The sequence below is a fragment of the Adiantum capillus-veneris genome, chromosome 7, assembly GCF_014529385.1.
Source record: "Adiantum capillus-veneris isolate H3 chromosome 7, ASM1452938v2, whole genome shotgun sequence".
NCBI classification, from domain to species: Eukaryota; Viridiplantae; Streptophyta; class Polypodiopsida; order Polypodiales; family Pteridaceae; genus Adiantum; species Adiantum capillus-veneris.
The window spans coordinates 158,257,338-158,266,322 of NC_140937.1; the positions used below are offsets into that span (position 1 = coordinate 158,257,338).

General features: G+C 44.6%; 1 protein-coding gene across 3 annotated transcripts; it reads right to left on the bottom strand.

Annotated features, from left to right (window-relative positions):
• Positions 1 to 1,823: 1,823 nt before the first annotated feature.
• LOC147454911 (rhamnogalacturonan I rhamnosyltransferase 1-like) lies at positions 1,824 to 8,673 on the bottom strand. 3 transcript variants are annotated; one of them, XR_015188706.1, is made up of 10 exons: positions 8,056 to 8,673; positions 6,744 to 7,899; positions 6,417 to 6,484; positions 6,195 to 6,283; positions 5,480 to 5,645; positions 5,106 to 5,395; positions 4,703 to 4,907; positions 3,988 to 4,145; positions 3,125 to 3,827; positions 1,824 to 2,456 (listed from the first exon to the last, which is right to left on the bottom strand). XR_015188706.1 is itself a non-coding variant. In XM_086516729.1 (9 exons), the coding sequence occupies exons 2-9, from the start codon at positions 7,114 to 7,116 to the stop codon at positions 3,608 to 3,610; spliced, it is 1,569 nt and encodes a 522-aa protein (XP_086372855.1). In that variant the 5' UTR covers positions 7,117 to 7,899; positions 8,056 to 8,673; the 3' UTR covers positions 3,106 to 3,607. The 3 variants fall into 3 exon arrangements, 2 of the variants coding, with proteins under 2 accessions (XP_086372855.1, XP_086372856.1); XM_086516729.1 differs by lacking the exon at positions 1,824 to 2,456 and having other exon boundaries at positions 3,106 to 3,827; XM_086516730.1 differs by lacking the exons at positions 1,824 to 2,456; positions 6,744 to 7,899; positions 8,056 to 8,673 and adding an exon at positions 6,564 to 6,632 and having other exon boundaries at positions 3,106 to 3,827.
• Positions 8,674 to 8,985: the final 312 nt, after the last annotated feature.

The following is an 8,985-nucleotide window of genomic DNA, read 5'->3' on the forward strand; positions in this document are numbered from 1 at the left end:
ATTATATTCAAGTAAATTATAACATATTTTTCTACTTCATTCCGTTGATAGTAACAGTTCATCAGACCCATTCTAAGTAGGTGAAAATCACCTACCTGATGTTGTGCGTATAGTAGATGTGTGAGAATTTCTCCATTGCAAGTCGGTTTCCAATGTAGTGAGCTTCGATGTCTTCTTGATTTCGTCCCATCTGGAGATCCACCATGTCTCCATGATGTGTGTGTGTGTGTGTGTGTGTGTGTGTGTGTGTGTGAATTGTTAGGGAGAGCAAGGAGAGTACTCAGTAGTAGGGTGAGCATAGAGCTAGGCAATCGAGAAAAAAGGAATGGCTTAGAGGGGCTGCGAGCAAGAAGATACTTCAATGGGTTGCATCTACAAAGGAACTTTTGGCCATCAGAGAAAGCAAGAGTAGGAAAAGAGTTGAATCAGTAAACAAAGATCCAAGGTGAGCATCCTCGAGAGATATAGCAGTGGTGCATCGACCAAGTATAGAAAAACACTTTATATATGATTAAATACCTGCATATGTGGTGGTTGAAACCACAAGGGGAGCAAATCTCATACTGCTAGTGCGTCACCAAGTCAGACTTCCACATATTTGAAAGGGTAGCTTGCCCTCAGATCCTCGGTATGTATACACGAAGCAGCTAATCCAAAATTCGAGAGGGGTCTCCCTTGCAATCGTGTGTGTGTGTGTGTGTGTGTGTGTGTGTGTGTGTGTGTGTGTGTGTGTGTGTGTGTGAATACCATATCTACGAGGGATAACGATGCTCAAGAGCTCGTGTGAGACCGCAGAGCCAGACTTCGACATATTTGAAAGGGTAGCTTGCCCTCAGATCCTCGGTATGTATACACGAAGCAGCTAATCCAAAATTCGAGAGGGGTCTCCCTTGCACTCGTGTGTGTGTGTGTGTGTGTGTGTGTGTGTGTGTGTGTGTGTGTGTGTGTGAATACCATATCTACGAGGGATAACGGTGCTCAAGAGCTCGTGTGAGACCGTAGAGCATGATCCTTTACACGACGGGTGAGTGGACAGAGAGATGCGATGTGCAGAGTGATTCGACGAGAAATTTAATAAGCATAGGCCACGTTCACCTCATTACTTGAGGAAGGCAGGAGAGAGAAACATTGCAATATGTTACATGAGTATCATTAAATACCACCGCCACTCCTATGAACATATTACAGTTCGAGGTGTTATGAGACCGATAATGTGCCCCGATATTGTAGTGTTAGAGAGAGAGAGAGAGAGAGAGAGAGAGAGAGAGAGAGAGGGGGGGGGGGGGAAGAAGAAGAAGAGAATTTTAACGACGTAGGAAGCTATCCCAAGAGACCACCAAGATCTATCCAAGGAGAGCTGAACTCAAGACCTTTTATTTAAGAGGGAGAGTATAGCTTGTGACTGATTAAAAATGCCACACCTAGTGCATGAGCAAAGAGAGGACACAAAAATGGCCTTCAACTCGAGATAAGGTACAATCATCTAGAACGGTACATTTCAAAGTAGATGTGCAAGTCATCCACACCGACAAGACATCCTATGTAAGAGAGAGAGAGAGAGAGAGAGAGAGAGAGAGAGAGAGTGTGTCCCTCCCCCATCCCAGAGGAGAGATCCACTTGGTGGATGATAGTCCACTGAGTGGACCAATCCCCCACCAATTGCAAAAAACTATGGTTAAAATTCATAAAGTTGTACCATCCTGCCAAAAAAGAATCATGTTTCGTAACAAAAAGAGATTCAATCATCAAACATATGATGTGTTTAAAGGGATTTGATATGTGAATTGCTCGATAAAGGGGTCCTCGTAGGACGAGATTATGGTAATATGAAAGAAGCACCTGGATTCTCGTGCATTTGGTTGATATATTAAGTCGGTTTTTATCATGTTGGCCTCTGTAATATACCTCCATCCTATAAGACAAAAAAAGTTACAACCACACATCTTATCATAAGGATAGAATATCCCATATACATTACCCTTCCAACTTCATCTATCTTATACATTTGAAAGTACCTAAATATTTAGGTGTTTTTATTAGATCAAATATAGGTAACCCTAATTGTACTCCCATTGTTAGGTTCTATAGTAACGCTCACCAAGCAAGACTAGTTTTAACTAGCTAATAACCTCGACAAGACATACATATGCTACAACTTTAATCAACCTCAAATATTATTTCGCGCATATTGAAAGGAGATAACCGTGGGGTAGTACGCACAAATTTAGGAACAACGGAGGAACCAAGCCAGCTTGTGTTGATCTGCTCCCATAACCACTCCAGCAAGTTCGTGTACGTCGAACATATATATATATATATTGCCAGTTTGCCTCCCCCCTCAACCTCTGAGGGTCCCCTGCTCGCCTACCCGTCGCCCTGCCTCTGCGCGCATCTAGCTCCTCTGCCCATTGCCTCACCGGCACTTGCTCATACTCTCCTGCTGTTTCGCTTGACACCTGCACGAATCAACGCTTCTCGCTGGATTTCCTTTTCTATATAAAAGAAAATTCACAGCTAAAAGAAAATTCACAGCTGATACCCCCTACTAGTAATTCTGGCTATAGATTTATTTTTCTAGGTAAAGACAATCTGTATTTTCAAGGTCTGCATTGCTTCATGTCTCCCCTAAATCCGCTTCAACACAAATGCAACTTCCAAATCACTCTTGCGTATGCCTTCACATTACTTTTCTTAAGCTGTTCTTCCCCGATGTCAACCATCATTTTTGTCATTCACAGACAGCCCATGATAAAGGCGGCATCATGCAACGTTGGGTCGATACTTTTGCGAAAGCTTACAAAAGAGTTCCTGGTAGGAGAAGCATATAAAGGAATGTTTAATGCATACGATAATAGTTTTGTCCAATCACAAAGGACACCTAAACCCATTATGTGGGTTGACATGACAACTAAACCCATAATTTGTATGATGGGTGCTCCTTTTTGGGACATCCTTCTCAATCGCTTCCCGCGTGGTGAAGGCTTTGGCACATCGACATCAGGAAGGGAAGTCTTAACAACCAATTCATTGTCTCAAATGGATCTCCACATTTAAGCAAATCATATGCCTATGGTAACCTAAGACAAAAAGAACATTATTCTGGAGTGGAGATTAACAATCTCACCTGTCTTTCTTATTCCTGCAGCTTTCAATTCTGCTATTAAGAGTAACGCGACAACTGGCAGATTACAGATCAAGCGTTGCTCTGTGAGGATAGTCAAAAGTAAAGGCAGAGATTTGCTTCTCAAAAAGCATGTGATATCATCTCACCTCTCTTTATTAAAAAGAAACTAAATTGAACTCCTTCACAACCCCCCTCCCCCCTCTTCAAGTGAAAATCAAATCCATGTCACACTCTCCAAGCCTTCAGTAGATGTCCAGGATGGGCATGGGCATGACCATGAAAGACTTGTCATAGATGTGCTGATATGGAGTCTCCCAAAGCTTCATCGAAGCCAAGACCTTCTTCTTAAATCTGCCCTGTATATATATCCTCTCTCTCTCATGACGAGGAATCTTTCACATGCTTGGGATCTGAAAGCATGCCCTTCTGCACAAGTTCTTCAACCAGAGGTATGGCCGTAGGACTGAAGTAGATTCATAAGAATCAAGACAAGCATTCTTGTGGATTAGCATAGAAATAGTCCTCTTCTTTGGGTCTGTCAAGAATCACTCTCCTATTTGAAGGTGTGCCCATGCGATGTTTGTGTGCCTCTTTTACAGCCAAGGAAAACTCCTCCCACTGTAGAGACCCATTTTGATACTCGTCGAGAAGCTGCACCAGCCGCTTTCGATCAAGCAGAACTGTTTTCCGAAACCCCAAATATCTGTACATGTGTCCAAACAATAGGCACATCAGAACACAGCCTTTACCGAGCATGCACGTAGCTAGCTACACTAAGGCATCTTTCCTCATGACAAGCGTGTAAGCAAAAGTGTGTTGGAGATGGCGCATTCTGATGTTTGCGTTCCAGTAATGATCTATACCTTCGGTGGCCTTCTACCACCTTCGCCATATTGCCATCGTATGTGGGCACGAAGACATCACTCTCTACTGCCACAAGGTAATCCAAGGCTGCCATTTGAGAAGAGTGGTTTTGGAAGTGCCTTAACTCGCTCGAGCTCAACAGCTTCTCCTTTCGCACCTGCAAGGGGTCAACTAAAATGAATTAAAAAGTTTGGCCCAATGCATTGCAGATAGATTGCTCATAGTGAGCACGTTCTGCGCTGAGCAGCAAACAGTGGATTACGTTCAACATAGATTCAAGGGCTGGATAGTGTCTCAGCCATCCTTCAATCCGTGCTACCCATGTCTACAGAAGACGTTGGCAACCTGGCAGTTAAAACCATGTTACAGGTGAAGGGGCAGTTAAGTAATAGGATCCTCCTTAGGAAGCCAATCCTTTGCACCATATGAATTTTTGGATTGCCTCACTAAAAGCTGAAAGTCTGCTGCTATACTAATCACTTGGTCTTCACAACCTTCAGTTTAGCACCACACACATGACAATGACCAGCTCAACGTTTGCTTGCGAAACTGCAAACTAGGAGGTGCAAAGTGGCAACTCTTGATTAAGATAAAAAGATGGAAAACCAAATGCAGCCAAGCAACAGAGACACTAAAGCTCGTCCCGACCTTAAAAACGCATCCCTTTGGACTCTGATCTCGAGTGCAGATTGCATGTCAAAGAGGTAAACTTACAATGTTTGGAAAGGTAGCATGCAAGCCTGCCATTCGCCTCTCACTACCATAAATCTCTCCTGCTGCAACGTAAATCTGAGTGTCCCCACCATAGCCCAACGCTTTTAAAACCAACAAGGTCTCCTCCGGTGTGAGTGGGCAGAAACCATCTAAGCGTTTCTGCTTGGAATCAATGACTTTCTCTTTCCACCAGGGATATGCATACCTGAGGGTCCAACAAGAAGGAGAAAAAATAAGTACATCAACTTTGGCATCTCAGCTAGTATCAGGCCTGGTCCTGAGTTGTACGTTGCAGGACGCGGTAAGAGGAAGAGCACATACACGAGCAACTTGATCACTATGAGTTCCAAGCATATCAGTGCAATTCATGCAAGACAAAATTTTCTGCATCCTAGAATCTGACCTCATTTTAGTGAGCTCCTCTTCTTCCTCCTCTGAACATCCATGTGTGCACCCAGAGAATGCAAGCATGTCCATCTCATATCTCAAGTGCAATACCAAGAAGGGACCTTTCTCCCGAAGAATTTGAATCAACCTGCTACCTAGTTCTTCTATGTGAGGCGTGAAGCGAAGGGCCTTGTAGTTCACTCTACACCTTAGCTTCTGGAAATCATCAGAAAGTCCCCCATTTGCGACGCGCGTATCCGTCTTGCTGAAGCGGACAATCTTCTGTTTCCTTATGAGTGGAAGAATCTGAGAAGCGGGTAGTGAATCCATGTTGATTATACATTTCCATCTAAGAGCAGTCTTCACATGTAAGACCAAGAGGAGACCAACCTGATTGAGATAGTAAGTTTCATTCGACCAACTAACTGGAGGCAGTGTGACAATGGAGTCCTTTCTCACCCTGGCCCGAAACTTCTCAGGAATTCCCCTTATAATCCGAAGTTCATCTCTTAGGGATGCAATGAAATGCTTGGTATCAAATATATCCCCAAAATCACTGTCAGAACCCAAGACAACTATCAGAGTCCAAACAAGCATTGTTTGAGGAGAGTGTCTGCATGTGTGTAAACAGTGCATGAATGTGCACTCATATACAACATGTCAATAAGTGTGCCCATGTTTTGACTCCAACAATCGGCACATGTACTAACAGACTACCTCTATATTCAACTAATACCTTGCCCTGCTTCTTATGAAAACTTAGCCTTGTTATCATCTAAGCATTGTTTTCCTGATATCTTCTTTTCCCCACAATGATTGTTTCAGTCTCACCCTGAACCTCGTTAAAAAATGCAGCACTCTAGAGTCATCCCGTTGAAATTACTACGCTTGTACATAGCCTGTGTATGGACTCAACACATACATGGAGCAAGTGCTGGCATTCACATGCATTCTCACGCTAGAGCCGTCTATGTTATCTAGCATGTGTAAAAATTCCCTCCATGAGACTGGCATCTACTGCAAAAATACAACAAGCAAACCCATCCAAGTACATAAAACAAAGGACTTGGTGAAACAAGAGGCAGTCCTCAGGAGAAAAAACTACCTTGGATCAGCCCAAAAAGAAGTCTTATCGAGTTCTGGAACGACCAGCGTCAAATTTAGAAGTCGCGCAACTGCAACCATGTCACAAATCTGCCAGGAGAATGAGATATATGGGGCACTTTAAAACAGGCTGCATTCTGCACCGATGCTTCAGACACCCGTAACTTACAGAGCTAAGGGAAAAACAAAGTGGCTATGATAGTAAATATGCACTGCTACATACCGCAGCGCGCATTTGATTAAGCCCACCATTGCAAGAGACCAGCAGGTAACCATTATTTACGTAAGATCCTGAAACAAAGGAGGAGCATCCGATCATTCCAAAGATCAATGTGTAGTTACAATGATTCTAAAGTAGACTCTACAGTACTTTGTCACTTGCTTGATCTGATTGCCATGCTTTAAAAGCTACGGTGTTCATCAACAATGGCTATTTCTGATTATAAGAAAACTGATGGGCCTGAGTTAACCAAACAGCATTTAGACAGACCTGGTAGATGTTACATGCACAACACTGTAGACTGCCAAAAGTGAAGAAATAAACCCTTACTGTGGGGCAGAGTAAGAGCGATATCCTTCAGCAAGGGAGCAGATGATGCGGCGAAGAGGGCAGGTTGATTATGGGATTCAATTTCGTTTCGATCACTCAAACAAGGGGGCCAGCTACCATTCAGGAAGAAACTGTAAGGGCTCCAAAGCTCGCTTCCGAGGGCAAGCAGCTGAAGAAGACAAGTCCACACCAAAATGCTGGTACTCAACCTAACCAACCATACCTGCATTCTACTTCTTGGGAGCAGAAGAACCCTAGCTACCTTCAACCTCTTTGAGAAAGAACTCGCTTCTCCATAGCTGCTGCTATTCAGAGAGCATTCCTCCATCAAGGTTAACGTCGGTGCTGATGAGCTCGACAAAAGCTTTGCCATGGCCAGCCCTCCTAGTACAGACCTCCTCTGACTGTGGAATACCTTTACTTAAACTCCTCTTACTTTCCCTATCTTCCTTCCTCTTTTCTTTAGGAGGCAACGTCGGTACTTGCTTAACTTGCAAGTCACAAGCTCTGTGCGTGGGTCTGTGAGTATCACCTGCCCTTAAGCAAGGATTCTTCACCAAATGCTTTCCTTTTCCTGCACCTCTTGCAGAAAGGAGCAGTAAAAATGACTGCCTTTTTCTTAAGTAAGGGAGCTTAAGAAAGATCGAGAGAAACTCTAAGTGTGGAAAGCAATGTGGATGATGGAGAAGAGAAAAAATTAGGCAGGGGGCTCACAAGACTAGGCCCCCCTTCGGTTTATGGACAAAGGTTTGATCAAACCCAGGTAAGGACAGGATAGAAGCTCCCCAGTCCTCACAATAGAAGAGTGAGAGAAATACAAAATACACAGAGAGAGGAAAGCACGAGGTGTGTGTGTGTGTGTGTGTGTGCGTGAGAGAGAGAGAGAGAGAGAGAGAGAGAAAGAAGGTGTGGGGATCTGTTCCTCCTTTGGGGTTGCTTCTTTGGTGAGCAGCGCTTCCAGCTTTTCTTTGTACCTCTGGCACTGTTTGCTGAGCAGGCTGTGGAGTTTCCCAATTTCCTTTTACGACTCGACGAGGCAATGCTACCTACAAAGCGAGGAGAATCGGAATGCACTGTGCAGCGTATAACAATTCGAGAGAGGAACCACGCTTCCCAACGGGCCACAACAGAATAATGCGTATGCACATTGCATCTGCTGCAAAAAAGCAGAACGTTAGCTGGAATTACAGTGAGCGCGTGTGCTTGTGTGTGTGTAAATTGTAATATGTATGAGTGAGTGAGGGAGAGAGAGAGAAGAGAAAGGTCCAGCTTTCAAGCAGCCACGGCCAAGTGTAGTAGTAGTGTAGTGTACCTTCTTCATTAAATGCTCTTTTACACTTCACGGCGCTCTCGCTCCAATCGCTGTGAAATTGTGGAAAATAAAATTCACAGAATCGATACGTTGCATCTAGCCTAGTGAATTGGAATTTTATAGGGAGCTCCTCGCTTCTGATTCTGGTCCCGATTGCCCGGCCTGCGTCCATTCTTGCGTTTCCCCATCCCTGGAAGGTGGAAGGGTGCAGGGGATGGGCATGCCACATATCCGGTATGGCACACACACTCGGTCGGAGATTCTGACTCCTGGCGATTGTGGCTCTCTCACTGTTCTCTCTCTCTCTCTCTCTCTCTCTCCCCTGCAGCAGCCCGCTTGATGGGAATTTGGGGCCGCAAGGAAGTACACGCGAGAGAGAGGACCCCCCGTGCCCCGTCCCACAGACACACACACACACACAGAGAGAGAGAGAGAGAGAGAGAGAGAGAGAGGCCGCAGGGTAAACTAGTACAGCTTGACGCTCCAATTGATCATTGCCATGACCGAGCAATGGTGGGCAGCAAGCGACCCCCTCTCTGATTCAAATGAAGAGCAGTTTTTTCCTCTCTTGTGCTGATACTCTCTCCTGCTCGCGTGCATCCCTCTTTTGCCATAGCAACTGCATTCAAAATCTTCTCTCTCAAAGCTTTCCGTGTTGAGCCTTGACACCTCTATTTCTTGGTCTACAATTGAGTCATTCACCGCACAATGGACCGTTCTTTTTGATATGCCTAGGGCCCATCAAAACACTTATTGCCTACTTCATTTCCTCTTGCAATCTTTCAATGGGACCATCACCAAGGGCCCATCAAAACACTTATTGCCTAGGGTAGAAGTCCCGGGTTTAGGGACAAGTTAACTCGGCATGTTCCTGCGAGCTCATTTCTGCACTAAATCGAGCATGGAGGGGCACAAAAGATAGCGTTGCCT

Excerpts from the sequence above, each read along its gene's own strand:
- LOC147454911 (XM_086516729.1), bottom strand. The coding sequence starts at position 7,116 with ATGGCAAAGCTTTTGTCGAGCTCATCAGCACCGACGTTAACCTTGATG. Across the intron at positions 6,485-6,743 it reads CGCTCTTACTCTGCCCCACA|GATCTTACGTAAATAATGGT; the intron begins GTAAGGGTTTAT and ends CCTTTGTTTCAG. Across the intron at positions 5,646-6,194 it reads TCTTTTTGGGCTGATCCAAG|TGATTTTGGGGATATATTTG; the intron begins GTAGTTTTTTCT and ends GGGTTCTGACAG.